Here is a 15,323-nt window from a genome sequence, read left to right on the forward strand (position 1 = left end):
AAAAAAAAAAAAAAAAAACAAACTTGGAAAGAAGTATCCCTTGAAGATCAATTGTAATATAATCAATATGGAAGGGCCCCCACTCCCCATTAGGTATTGTTAAGCACTCCCATTGCTGTTAAACTTCGGGGAATCACTAGCTAGGTACACCTGTCCTGGATTAAACAAACCTGTTTTTTGTGAATCCCTACAGGCACAAGACTAGGACACTATGACCTACACCTGCAAACCTCTGGAAGACTTAAAGCTGCCATTTCACAAGACAGATAAGTAGCAACCACCTCCTCCTGAGAAACACCTTACTTGTCCTTATTGAGTATAGGGACCACCCTAAAGCCCAGTGTGATACCCAGTTGTCCCTGTTCTTCTTGCTCCCTGCTTCTAATCAATCTAACTCACTGTGGAATGGGAACAAAACTCCATAGTAAACATTTCTAGAATTATAGCATCGGGAAATAGCATGCATGATTGCGGAATCTGTCATCAGCACCCTCAGGATAGACAGCATCACCCTCTGGTGCAACCTGCAAACCTCACAGCCATCTCCCCAAACCTCCTAATTGGCCATAGTGTTCCTCTGGTACCTAGGCCCCTACTTGTAAAATGGCTCTCTCCCACACTTAACAGATTCACCTGACTCCTCTCCAACCACCCTCCTACCCCCCTACTATTACCTGGACCTAGGACGCTGGGTATCTACAGCTCCAGTGTACTAATGATACTATCTTTTGCACAAATTGTTGTGACAATGACACAGAGACAGAAATTCCCCATGATGCTTTGAACTAACCCTAGTGGCCAAATTCCCAAGGCCATGGGGGGGCAAATGGGATCCCACCGGTAAACAAGGAGACTATACATGGTGCCTCCTCCAGGACCAATACATGCAAGGGAGAAACGACTGCTTAATCTGGAAAGATGGAGGTACCACCCTCTGGTGGAAAATGAGGTCTATCCAATCACCCGCATTGGAACCTGGAAAAGGTATCTCTATAGACCCAGTTTGGCAATAAAAAAATGCACGGCATACCTTGCAAGGATTCAATTTGTGACCCATCTGGGTTCACCTTTAGGGGAAGAAATCCTACCCCACACCCACTTCCAACCCTGTAGGGAACCATTTATTCTTCTAGGAATAGCTTTCTATTTTGCTTATCAAAACCTTGAAACACCAGTGAACGTATTTTGGCCACCATTATCCCTTCAGGGGGTATCCATTCATAACCCCATAAAACCTAGAAAAACAAGAAGTAAAAGAGCAATAGGATTAATTTTTACAGGAATTGGGACAGCAAGAGGGGTGGTGGCCCCGTGTGGGGGGCTTTGCATACCAGAAGTCAACGCTAAGAAACATAACTCAGGCCCTAGAATCTCTGGCCACCAACACAAGTCAGACATTAAGAAGAATTCAGGAATCTCTGGACTCCCTGACAACAGACTAGTCTTAGATTGTTTATTGACTGAAAAAGGTGGAGTCTGCACTGTTATCAATAAGACCTGCTGCACATATATTAACAACTCTGGACAGGTTGAGGTTAACACTCAAAAGTTCTAAGAGCAAGCCACCTGGTTACATATATATAACCAGGGAACTGACCCCAACTATAAACCATAAAAAGTACCCTCCTGGCCAGGCACAGTGGCTCACGCCTGCAATACCAGTACTGTGGGAGGCTAAAGTGGGAGGATGAGTCAAGACCAGCCCGGGCAACATAGTGAGACTGTCTCTACAAAAAAATTTAAAAATCAGCTGGGTGTTGCTGGCACACACCTGTGTTCCCAGCTACTCAGGAGGCTAAGGCAGGAGGATCACTTGAGCCTGGGAGGTTGAAGCTGCAGTGGGCCACGATCACACCACTGCACTCCAGCCTTGGTGACAGAGCGAGATCCTGTCTCAAAAAAACCCAAAAAATAACAACAAAGAAAACACCCTCCCAAGTCTCACCTGGTTTCTACTCTTTTTAGGACCTCTAGTGGCTATCCTATAACTATCAGTCTTTGGCCCTGCCTCCTACAGCCTCCTTGTAAAGTTTGTGTCTTCTAGATTGCAACAATTTCCATGTGAAGATGATGCTAGCACATGGCTTCCAACAATCCTTGTTCTGATCCCTTAGATGAGGTATCAAGAGATTTTTACTCCTCCAGTGCTAGGCAGGGCCAATGCCCATAAAAACAACAGGAAGCAGTTGCAGAAGATGGACTTCCACCCTTCTACAACCCTGTTAAGACTGAAAGGGAGTATATAATGTGGGGAGTTAGGTAGGACAGAAGCAGGATTTGTTTTCCAAGCACTGGCCAGAGACCCTTGCTGAAGAAAACAAGAACAAAACCCTGATCAAAACAGGATGCAGCAAAGAAAGCAGCCAAAACCAGTTACAACCAAGATGGCAACAAAAGTGACCTTTGGTTGTTCTCACTGCTTATTACACACTAATTATAATGCATTTCCATGCTAAAAGAAACTCCAGTGGGTCACAGGGAGCCAGGCCTGGTGACCAGAGTGTATCATGAGGCTGGACCTGGTGATGCAGAAGGTGGTGGTCCACCCCCAGGTATACTGCTCAGTGTGGTGGATCATTTCAACAGAATCAGCAAGGTTGGAAAACAGAAATGCATTCTTCATGTGCTTTTGCAGTCATGGCAAATGAAAGTACTTGATGTATCCAGCAGTTCTGCAGTCCCTTTTAATGAAGATGACACAGATGATTGTTTTTTAGCCCACGATTATTTGGAAAACACATATAGGATGTTTAAGAGGATGAATGCCAGAGAAAGAACAGTTGGGTGGTACCACACAGGCCCTAAACTACACAAGAATGACACTGCCTTCAATGAAATCATGAAAAGATACTGCCATAACTCAGTATTGGTCACTAGTGACATGAAGCCAAAGGACTTAGGGCTGCCTATAGAAGCATATATTTCAGGAGAAATCTATGATGATGGAACTTCAGCCTTGAAAACATTTGAGCATGTGACCAGTGAAACTGGAGCAGAGGAAGCTAAGGAAATTGGAGTTAAACACTTGCTACAAGACATCAAAGACACTACAGTGGGCACTCTTTCCCAGTGGATCACAAACCAGGTCCTGGATTTGAAGGGACTGAACTCCAAGCTTCTGGGTATCAGAAGCTACCTGGAAAAAGTTGCCACAGGCAAACTGTCCACCAACCACCAAATCATCTATCAGCTTCAGGAGGTCTTCAAACTGCTGCCAGTCATCAGCCTACTGAAGTTTGTCAAGGCCTTTTTTTTTTTTTTTTTTGAGACAGAGTTTCAGTCTTTTTGCCCAGGCTGGAGTGCAATGGTGTGATCTCGGCTCACCGCAACCTCTGCCTCCCAGGTTCAAGCGATTCTCCTGCCTCAGCCTCCTGAGTAGTTGGGATTACAGGCATGCGCCACCATGCCTGGCTAATTTTGTATTTTTAGTAGAGACGGGGTTTCTCCATATTGGTCAGGCTGGTCTTGAACTCCTGACCTCAGGTGATCCACCCTCCTCGGCCTCCCAAAGTGCTGGGAATACAGGCGTGAACCACCGTGCCCGGCCCTTGTCAAGGCCTTTTACCGAAGACCAATAACCAAATGGTGGTGGTGTACTTGGCCTCACCGATCCATTCTGTGATCACCCTGCACAACCTCATCAACAAGATTGCCAACTGGGATGTGGAGAAGAAAGATAGGAAAAAGAAGAGAGCAAAAAAGGATACAAAAGACGACAAAGAGAAAGATAAAGGAAAAAAGTGATATAAAAAGAAAAAGGAGAAAATGTAAACCATATAGACTTTTTAATTTGTAAACTAAAATCTTATAAACTAAATCAGTGTGCTACTAGGGGGTTCTTTTCCACTTTAACTGCTTGTTAAAAAGCTGTCCTGGGCCAGGCATGGTGGCTTACGCCTATAATCCCAGTACTTTGAGAGGCCAAGGTGGGTGGATGACTTGAGGTCACGAGTTTGAGACCAGCCTGGCCAACATGGTGAACCCCCGTCTCTACTAAACATACAAAAATTAGCTGAGCGTGGTGGCACACAAAATTAGCTGAGCTGTAGTTCCAGCTACTCAGGAGGCTGAGGCAGAAGAATTGCTTGAACTGAGGAGGGGCCATTGAGATTGTGCCGTTGCACTCCAGCCTGGGAAACAAGAGCAAAACTATGTCTCAAACAAAACAAAACAAAACAAAACCAGGAGTTGAATTTTTCCCATCTTGAAAGACTCTTACGGTCTGTTTCTGGTAATTTACAAAATTGCTAAATGGAATACACAAATTCCGTATGTTCTCTGCCTCGTAACACCATGAGTTCTAACCCTTCTGAACTCTGAGAATACCACAAGTTTTGGACCCATAGCTCTAGCATTCTCAGGCTTGGGATCCAGGCTCCGTATATTGTTTACCTTGAAAGACACAATTAAATGGACTGGTTTTAAAAAATAAAAACGGGCCGGGCGTGGTGGCTCATGTCTGTAATCCCAGCACTTTGGGAGGCTGAGGCAGGCAGATCACCTGAGGTCAGGAGTTCACGACCAGCCTGGCCAACATGGCGAAACCCTATCTCAATTAAAAATACAAAAAAGCCAGGTGCAGTGCCTCAAGCCTGTAATCCCAGCACTTTGGGAGGCTGAAGAGAGCAGATCACGAGGTCAGGAGTTCGAGACCAGCCTGACCAACATGGTGAAACCCTGTCTCTATTAAGAACACAAAAATTAGCTGGGCATGGTGGTGGGTACCTATAACCCCAGCTACTCAGGAGGCTGAGGCAGGAGAATCGCTTGAACCCAGGAAGCGGAGGTTGCAGTGAACCGAGATCGTGCCACCACACTCCAGCCTGGGCAACAGAGTGAGACTCTGTCTCAAAAAAAAAAACAACAAAAAAATTAGCCGGGCATGGTGGTGCATGCCTGTAGTTCCAGGTACTCGAAAGGCTGAGGCAGGAGAATCGCTTGAACCCAGGAGGCAGAGGTTGTGGTGAGCCAAGATCGTGCCACTACACTCCAGCCTGGGCAACAGAGTAAGACTCTGTCTCAAAAAAAATAAAAAATAAATAAAAACATACATACTCACATACATACAAAGAAGAAAAGTCCCACCAGTGCCACGACAGTTTACAAATGCCATGGCAACCCCTAGAAGTTACCTTAAATGGTTTAAAACGGGAGGATCTCTTGGTTCTGGGAACTCCCTGCCCCTTTTCTAGAATATTGATGAATAACCTGCCCTTATTTAGTATATAGTCAAGGAATAGCTATCTATTCACAAGGGCTGCTGCTATTGCTGTGTCTATGGGGCAGCCATTTCCTGTACTCTGCTGCTCTAATAAACTTGCTTTCCTTTTTCTCTATTGGCTTGCTCATGAACCTTGCACAAAGCCAAGAACCCCCTTGGGCTAAGCCCCAATTTTGAGGTTCACCTGCATACCTCATACCCAAATCTGAACTCAAATTCAAAGTCTTAAATACTTTCCCCATGAAGGCATGCATCACCATCCCCTACTCCAGATATCTTACATGTCAATCTCTGAGCAGTGTTAATTATTTCTTTGTAATGTATCCATGGTATACCCATTCTTCTCTACCCTTACTGCCAGCATCCTATTCTAAATCTTAAGGTCTTAAGGCGAAAGCTTCAAGGCTCTCTGTAATCTGGATCTGCTCTTTCTACCTGAAGCCTTAGTACTCTCCCACACAAACACAGCATTTCTACATGTTTGCAGAATATGCTATTCTACTTCCACTTCTTCCCTAACAGTCTATCAAATCCTGTGAATCCTTCAAGCTCCAATTCCAAAAAGTATGTGCTTATGGTTGTCTTCCCAATTACGATTCTAAACTTCCTGAGGTTAGAACTATGTCTTCTGCTTCTTTTAAATGTCACACAGATAAAGAGATTATATGTTTTAAATCAAAACTCAGAACAAAGGATCTGTCATTTTCAGACAAAAAAAAAAATCTGACAGATAAAGTTAGACATCAAAATGTGTTTTATAGGTTACTGCAATGGCTTACTAAAACTACAGAATTATCATAATTCATGTTGAATACTTTTTGTGGAGTCTTTTATCATACAAGGAAGTTGTATAATACTACTACTAATAGTATTTCTGGGCTGGGTGCAGTGGCTAATGACTGTAATCCCAGCACTCTGAGAGGCCGAGGCGGGCAGGTCACCTCAGGTCAGGAGTTCGAGACCAGCCTGGCAAACATGGTAAAACCCTGTCTCTACTAAAAATGCAAAAATAGCTGTATGTGGTGGTGGCCACCTGTAATCCCAGCTATTCGGGAGGCTGAAGCAAGAGAATCGCTTGAACCTGGGAGGCAGAGGCTGGAATGAGCCGAGATCACACCATCGCACTCCAGCCTAGGAAACAGAGTAACACTGTCTCAGCAGAAAAAAAACAAAATCCTTACCCCAAAGTTGGTCTCAGTCACTCAAAATGATTTATTGAGCACCTACTAAAAGTCTACCACCAGCGTAATGGAAGGCACAGTGACTACAGAAGCCTCAGCCCCACGTCCTCCCATGTTCCGGTCTAGGGAGATCCTTCATGGCTCTTGAAAAACTTTGAGGCCGGGTGCAGTGGCTCAAGCCTGTAATCCCAGCACTTTGGGAAGCCGAGGCAGGCGGATCATGACGTCAGGAGATCGAGACCATCCTGGCTAACACGGTGAAACCCCATCTTTACTAAAAATACAAAAAATTAGCCGAGCGTGGTGGTGGGCGCCTATAGTCCTAGCTACTCGGGAGGCTGAGGCAGGAGAATGGCATGAACCCGGGAGGCGGAGCTTGCAATGAGCTGAGATCGCACCACTGCACTCCAGCCTGGGCGACAGAGCGAGACTCCGTCTCAAAAAAAAGAAGTTTGAAACCAGCCTGACCAACATGGTGAAACCCCGTTTCTACTAAAATACAAAAATCAGCCAAACATGGTGATACACGCCTGTAGTCCCAGCTACTCGGGAGGCTGAGGCAGGAGAATTGCTTGAACCCAGGAGGCAGAGGTTGCAGTGAGTCAAGATGGAGCCACTGCACTTCAGCCTGGGCAACAGAATGAGACTCTGTCTCAAAAAAAAAAAAAAAAAAAAAAGCAAGAAAACTTGATTCCCTCCTATGCTTTGTATATATCTCTCCTGACTTCCTGACTTAAGTAGTTGAACTGATTCTTATCTCCTTACTATTTTCTTTAAACCATCACAAAGGAAATGCCTTTTTTCCAGTAAAAACACCTAAATTCCAGTATCACCTTAAGTTGTCCTCATCTAGTATACTCTGCTCTTACTTTTAAAAAAAAAGAATAAAAGAGAAAAAAAAGGAAAGGCATGGGGAGAATAAAGAAAAACCTTCATTTCTCCTTTCCTTATGTCTAAATAATGAGAACTCAAAAAGACTGAGGCTTACACACTTGCCTCATTAAGTAGAAAACTATCAAAATAAGAATTTCAAAGTAATAAAAAGTATTTGTCCACATCAACTATGTGCAGGACAATGTCCTGCCTTGTTTTTTTTTTTATTTGTGATCAAAAGTCAAATCTATGTAATTAGCAAAATGGCACAAGCTATTTACCCTTTTTTATTCTAAAAAAAGTTGTGTAGAGGATTAGCAGTGAAACAATATGTAATACATAAAAAAAAAAAAAATACTGCTATTTCTATCTACATTTCCAGATAAAACACAGGTGTCCCAAAAGCAATACAACAATGCAAGCTACTGTGAATGAGGTTGTAGATATACAGTAATATGCTATGACAAGGGATGATTTCACAGGAGAGCACTTTTCCCCAAAAGAGCTTTCATCTTTGACAATGTGCTTCAGGCAGCTCATGCCAGAGAGGGCATGACCAACACAGTACACCATCAAGATTAATGCTAAACTCCCTCATCTTGGGCACTCCATCAGTTTTCAAACACAGCAGGGTCAGAAACATAAAATTCTTCAATATAAACACACACAGACACAATAAAACACCACATGCTGAAAAGGTACCAGTAGGACAAAATAAGAACAAGTGGACTTAAGGCCAGGCACAGTGGCTCACGCCTGTAATCTCAGCACTTTGGGAGGCCAAGGTGGGCGGATCACAAGGTCAGGAGATCGAGACCATCCTGGCTAACGCAGTGAAACCCCGTCTCTACTAAAAGTACAAAAAATTAGCCGGGCATAGTGGCGGGTGCCTGTAGTCCCAGCTACTCAGGAGGCTGAGGCAGGAGAACAGCGTGAACCCAGGAGGCGGAGCTTGCAGTGGCTGAGATGGCGCCACTGCACTCCAGCCTGGGCCACAGAGCGAGACTCAAGTGGACTTAAAATTCGGCAAAAAGGAAAACATCTTAACAGTCAAAATGAATGAATACGCCAGGTGCGGTGGCTCACACCTGTAATCCTAGCACTTTGAGAGGCTGAGGTCGGCAGATCACGAGGTCAGGAGTTCGAGACCAGAGTGGCCAGCATGGTGAAACCCTGTCTCAACTAAAATACAAAAAAAAAAAAAAAAAAAAAAAAATAGCTGAGCATGGCAGCATGCGCCTGTAGTCCCAGCTACTTGGGAGGCTGAGGTAGAAAAATTGCTTGAACCCAGGAGGCAGACAGTGCAGTGAGTGCCACTGCACTCCAGCCTGGCAACAGAGCTCAAAAAAAAGAAAAAAATCACCTACCTACCTACAGGAAAAGCTCAAATGCCTTAATATGAAAAACGAAACCCTTCACAATCTCGGCCAGGTGTGGTGGCTCATGCCTGTAATCCCAGCACTTTGGGAGGCTAAGGCAGGTGGATCACCTGAGGTTCGGAGCTCAAGACTAGGCTGGCTAACCCGGTGAAACCCCATTTCCACTAAAAATACAAAAATTAGCTGAGCATGGTGGCGGGCGCCTGTAATACTAGCTACTCAGGAGGCTGAGGCAAGAGAATCACTTGAATAGGGGAGGTGGAGGTTGCAGTGAACCGAGATCATACCACTGTACTCCAGCCTGGGTGACAGAGTGAGAATCTGTCTCAAAAAAAAAAAAAAAATGAATAAGAGAAGTTGGTATCTTTTCTAAAGCATAAATGTGTTCTGCTTAGCCGTTTAAATGACTATCACCTACCTACAGGAAAAGCTCAAATGCCTTGGTATGAAAAACAAAACCCTTCACAATCTTAGCACAATCTACTACTCTAAAGTCATCTTAGTAGGGCGCGGTGGCTCACGCCTATAATCCCAGCACTTTGTGAGGCCAAGGTAGGTGGATCACCTGAGGTCAGGAGTTTGAGACCAGCCTGGCCAACATGGGGAAACCCTGTCTCCAATAAAAATACAAAAATTAGCCGGACATGGTGGCGGGCACCTGTAATCCCAGCTATGCGTGAGGCTGAAGCAAGGGAATCACTTGAACACGGGAGGCGGAGGTTGCAGTGAGCCAAGATGACACCACTGCACTCCAGCCTGGGCGACAGAGACAGACTCCGTCTCAAAAAAAAAAACAAACAAAAAAAGAAGTCATCTCCCACCACCTCTTCCAAGCAACCATGTCACCATCCTCTTCTGCCAGTGTATCTTTGTGTACTGTTCTCGGCCTATGTGCCCATACCATTTTCTGTCAAACCGCAATTCATCCTTCAAATTGGAAGGGTCATTCATCTCAGTAGAGCCTTTCCCAGTGTCCCAGGCAGTAGTCTCCCCCTTTAAGCTGCTGCCCAATCACAAAAGACCATACACATCTCCAGACACACCAAATAAAGGATGAGAGAATGGAATGAAAGGGATACAGAAGTGGATATAGGGAATGGGAGGGGAAAGGAAAGTCTATATTCATTCCTAAAGTTCACTGCTGGCCAGGCACAGTGGCTCACACCTATAATCCCAGCACTCCGGGAGGCCAAGGCGAATGGATCACCTGAGGTCAGGAGTTCCGAGACCAGCCTGACCCATGTGGTGAAACCCCGTCTCTACTAAAAATACAAAATTAGCCAGGAGTGGTGGCACATGCCTGTAATCCCAGATACTTGGGAGGCTGAGGCAGGAGAATCGCTTGAACCCAGGAGGTGGAGGCTGCAGTGAGTCGAGAGCCCACCATTGCACTCTAGCCCGGTGACAGAGCAAGATTCTGTCTCATGAAAAAAACTAGTTAACTGCTGACCCTTAGAAACACAACAGTTCTAATTCCGTACCAAATCAATATCCCCTTTCAGAAATACTACTCTGTAAAGGCACCCAGAAATAGCAATGGCAAAGAGGTATTGACAAGAATGTAACCTAGAGACCTTTTATACCTTACCTCCTTCTTCCTTGACTTCTTCACTAGGCTCTTCTGAAAAAGGCTCCTTTAGGATAGGATGATCACGTCTGTCTTCTTGGGTAACTGGCCCAGGCCTCAGTGTAATTTTTTTCCCTCTTTTTGAGCCAGTAGCCTGGAGTTTTCCTTTACCAATGTGTATATTAAGGGGGTGAAAAGACTCCAAGGAAGGTAGGGTGATTCCCTGAGAGATGGCAACATCAACACTTTCTAGAATTGGTACATTTGTGTCCTGGGTGAGCATCCCAGAGCTCAGAGATGTATCCTCCATACCAAGCTGATTTCCTGCATCCTGCACAGATTGTACTTCGAAGCCAGCTACTCTGCCATGACTTGGATCCCAGGACAGTGACACCGACCTCAAGTCCTTAACCTGGTCAGATTCTGGTTTAACAGCTGATTCTAGGTCTACGTTGTTTTCCTCCTGATTGCCTTTATGCTGCAGGGACTCTGTCACTGTAGTTCTTCTCTTCTTACAGGGCAACATTTTAAAAGTCCCACTTTTGTTCCATTCTGAAAGAATAAAAACAAGTTCTTACTGCCTTCATATTAATTAATCGTAGTAACATTTACTCAATTATCTTTTCATTTATTCATGTTCAATCACGAATACAATACTTCACACCAAACGCACAATTTCCCTTTAGGTGGAAGCTGAGAGACAGCAGTTAAGTGACTGAGTTCAAATCTCAACTCTACTGATTACTACTGATGGACTACTGTTACCTTGGCCAAGTGATTTAACTTTGCAAGTCTTCAGTATCCTCAACAGTAAAAAATAATTGCTCTTACTTCATAGAATTGTTACAAGAATTAAAGGGTAAGAGATTAATAAACATTGTTATTATTACCATCAGGGTGGTAGACTAGCATGATGCTGAGAATAAACTATGGAGTCAGACTGTCTGGATGTTTCCCGAGTCACCTTCTCTCCAGCTTTATGACCTTGTGTGAGTTACTCATCCTGAATCTCAGTTTTTTCAGCTATAAAATGGAATATAGTAGCATCCACTTCATTAGATGGTAAATGATCAATATATGTTTGCTATTGCTGTTTTAATAAACAGGTATTTCCATTAACGGAAACAAATCAAAAGCAAAGTGTGACTGTTTAAAAGGTTAGGCTATGTTGGCCGGGTGTTGGCTCACGTCTGTAATCCCAGCACTTTGGGAGACCGAGGTGGGCAGATCACCTGAGGTCAGGAGTTCGAGACCAGCCTGACCAACATGGAGAAACCTTGTCTCTACTAAAAATACAAAATTAGCCAGGCATGGTGGTGCACGCCTGTGATCTCAACTACTCCAGAGGCTGAGGCAGGACAATCACTTGAACCTGGACATGGAGGCTGCCATGAGCCAAAATCGCTCATCATTGTACTCCAGCCTGGGCGACAAGAGTAAAACTCCATCTCAAAAAAAAAAAAAAAAAGAAACGGTTAGGCTATATTAACAAATTTTGTGTTGAAACAAGGAAGATGAGAGTCCTACTATCCTCTGTGCTATGTTACTTCTTGGTTTTTTGCTTCAATTCTAGTTATCACATTTTAAGGGCACTACTGACCTAAACCAGAGGGTATCCTCTATGTACTTTTAGTACCTGTTTGCAAACCTCTTTTACAATACTTATCAGTTTTGTAATGGTTTCTCGTCTTTCTGTTCCTCGTCTGCTTCCTCCAAAACTATGAGCTTTTTGAGAAACAGGATTAATTCAACTCATATCCCTAACATCCAGCAGTATCTGGGTTTTTTTTGGAACAAGGTATTGCTCTGTCACCCAGGCTGCATTGCAATGGCATGAACATAGTTCGCGGCAGCCTCGACCTCCTGGGCTCAAGCAACGCTCCCACCTCAGCCTCCCAAGTCATTGGGATTACGGTTCCATCCAAGCCACTGCACCAGTTCAGTATTTGGGTATTGTAGATACTCCACATGTCACTGAATATTGTAGATACTCAGTGAAAGCTCCCTGAATAATAAATGAAACAGAGGTTAAACAACTTATTCTGTGCAGCATTTGGGCCAACTGTTAAGCATTATATAAAAACTGATGGTGGCTGGGTGCAGTGGCTCACACCTGTAATCCCAACACTTTGGAAGGCCAAGGCGGGCGGATCACAAGGTCAGGAGTTTGAGACCAGCCTGGTCAATATGGTGAAACCTTGTCTCTACTAAAAAATACAAAAATTAGCCAGGCGTGGTGGTGGGCACCTGTAGTCCCAGCTTCTGGGGAGGCTGAAGCAGGAGAATCACTTGAACCCAGGAGGTGGAGGTTGCAGTGAGCCAAGATCATGCCACTGCACTCCACCCTGGGCAACAGAGCAAGACTCTGTCTCCAAAAAAAAAAAAAGACATCTTATTACCCAGGAAAACTTTACTGTCATAAATAGATCCAACAATAGAATAAATCGCCTTGTGTCAGATCACTGGCAATGTTCAAGCAAAGCCTGAATGTCCACTTATCAGAGTACTAGATGAAAGCTGGAACTAGAGAACTGAAAAACAAAAGTTCTTTGTAACTCTAAGAGTCTAAGGTTAGATTTCTCTTTCTTTCTTTTCTTTCTCTCTTTCTCTCCAGAGACAAGGTCTCGCTCTGTTGCCCAGATCGGAGTGCAGTGGCAAGATCCTAGTCACTGCAGCCTCAGACTCCTGGGCTCCAATGACCCTCTGGCCTCAGCCTCCCAAGTAGCCGGGACTACAGGCACTTGCCACAACCTTCAGCGATGTTTTTTGTTTTTTGTTTTTTTTGTAGAGACGGGGTCTCAATTTATTACCCAGACTGGTCTCAAACTCCTGGCCTCAAGCGATCCTCCCACCTCAGCCTCCCAAAGTGCTAGAATTATAGGCATGAGCCACCGCGCCCGACCTATAGTTAGTTTTAAACCTCCCTTCTGTTTCTCCAAGACATTAGGGGAGATTCTCCATCCCCTCAATCAACTGATGTCCTTAGTAATTAAAGCTTAATAAAACATGAAGATTTCGTTAGATTCCTGTGAGAGATGGTGGTGACTGGATGAGAAATAGAATGGGAGTAGCCAGGGCAACTCTTTTATTTCACAGATAATTACTGAGATCAAAAAAAGGAAAACAAAAGAAAAAGAAAGAAAGAAAAAAAAGGAAAAAAGACAGCTACTTCAGCTCCAGGCACTTCAAACACAACAGTAGCTCGACAGAGTCCGCTTTTTTGGGAACCCAAGTCGGACCAGCAGGGTGAATGAATGCCAATGTGGAGGCAGCCCCGGCACGGCCCTCTCCTAGGAAAACATTTTCAAAAGGGGTCCTAACCGCGCTTCCACCTCGGTGCCCAGGGCTGGCCCCAATCCCCATTCCCAACTACAGACCTTCACGCCCTTAACTTCCGCTACGCACCCCGCGTCCACCCTCAGACCGGACCCTCTCGTCCTGGACATCGTTCGCCCAGGTGTCCCAGCTCCCACCTGCCTCTTCCCACCCCACCACACATAAACCTGTACCCTCACCTGCCGGCCTGATTCCGCGGAAACGGGTTTGGCACCACCGGAAGTCAGCCAACGACAGCGAATTGCGTGCGCGTCCCCGAGCCTAGGAGCGCCGCGCCGCAGGGCATCAAGGAGCATGCGCCTAACACTATGCGCCATCCCATTTGAGGGCAGAGTGAAGCCACAGCGCTAGTGCGTCAGTTATTGGCAAAAAAAATTTAAAGGCACTACTTGACTTTCTCTGCCCATGGAGTTAGCCTACTCAAAAATGAGGTTAAGGTTCAGTGGTTTAGATTAACAGCTAATTTAGGGGCCGGGCGCCATGGCTCACGCCGGTAATCCCAGCACTTTGGGAGACGGAGGAGGGCGGATTACCTGAGGTCAGGAGTTCGAGATCAGCCTGGCTAACATGATGAACCCTCGTCTCTACTAAATATATAAAATTAGCTGGGCGTGGTGGCGCACGCCTGTAATCGCAGCTACTCCGGAGGCTGAGGCAGGAGAATCGCTTGAACCCGGGAGGTGGAGGTTGCTAAGGCAGTCTTGGACTCAGGCTACAGTAATTATTCATATATGTACAATATTCTACATTTTACAAAATGCTCTCACATTTTCTTAGGTGACGTGGTCTCCACAATAAACTATGAGATTATTATATCATATTCCAGTTTGCACAGGACAAAGTTCTGGCTCAGCTGAGTAGGTGATTTCACAATGGTACACAGACAGCTATCAAGGAGAATCAGGTATTAAGTCTCCTAATTCTAGCTAATAATGCATTGACCCAGTGTCCAGGAGGCTGCCTGGGGTGTAACAGATGTTCAATAATTCAATACACGCTTTTCGAATGAGCGAATTAATGAATGAATGACTCCTAAAATGATGTTATTTCCACTTTTCTAGAAATACAGAATGTCTGGAATCCACGGAGACTAAAAAAATAATAATAAAAATAAAAACAGAATGTCAAAAGCTGGAAAAATACTTTCAACCCCCTCATTTTACAGGTAAACCACCAACAAAAATTTATACATTTGAACTAATCCTATCTGTAAACAGAATCCAACAGGATGAAATTATCCACAGCCAAAATGAAGGTTCAAATTTACCCAAACACGGCTATAATTGGCAGTAGTCTGACTCTAACCTGAATCACACCAACTCTCCCAAATACCAAGGAAGACTCCAGAAGCTCAGAGTTTCACGTGTGTTGTCCTTTGACCTACAGAATACACAGATCCTTTGGTTTGGCCTCTCTCTCATACGAAACCCTAAGCACAGTGAGGCTCATGAAAAACAATTCAACACTGATTAACTTTGGCACTTTTCATTAGTTTTTGTTTGTTTGTTTGTTTTTAAAAAAGACAGCTTTACATACCACAATATCTATCTGTTTTACGTGTACAATTAAATGATTTTTTTTTTTTTGAGATGGAGTCTCCCTCTGTCGCCCAGGCTGGAGTGCAGTGGCCGGATCTCAGCTCACTGCAAGCTCTGCCTCCCGGGTTTAACGCCATTCTCCTGCCTCAGCCTCCCGAGTAGCTGGGACTACAGGCGCCCGCCACCTCGCCCGGCTAGTTTTTTGTATTTTTTTAGTAGAGACGGGGG

General features: G+C 44.7%; 1 protein-coding gene across 1 annotated transcript in view; it reads right to left on the minus strand.

The window, feature by feature from the left end:
- LOC105548622 (GON-4-like protein) overlaps window positions 1-13,794 on the minus strand; it is an 82,334-nt gene extending 68,540 nt beyond the window's left edge. Inside the window, exons 1-2 of the mRNA XM_011992710.1 lie at window positions 13,725-13,794; window positions 10,243-10,773 (exon numbers count right to left, since the gene is read on the minus strand). Of these exons, the coding sequence (XP_011848100.1) occupies window positions 10,243-10,747 (505 nt within the window). The 5' untranslated portion in view covers window positions 10,748-10,773; window positions 13,725-13,794. The remainder of the gene's footprint in view (window positions 1-10,242; window positions 10,774-13,724) is intronic.
- Window positions 13,795-15,323: the final 1,529 nt, after the last annotated feature.

Source organism: Mandrillus leucophaeus, unplaced genomic scaffold (assembly GCF_000951045.1).
Source record: "Mandrillus leucophaeus isolate KB7577 unplaced genomic scaffold, Mleu.le_1.0 Scaffold418, whole genome shotgun sequence".
In the NCBI taxonomy this organism is placed as follows: domain Eukaryota; kingdom Metazoa; phylum Chordata; class Mammalia; order Primates; family Cercopithecidae; genus Mandrillus; species Mandrillus leucophaeus.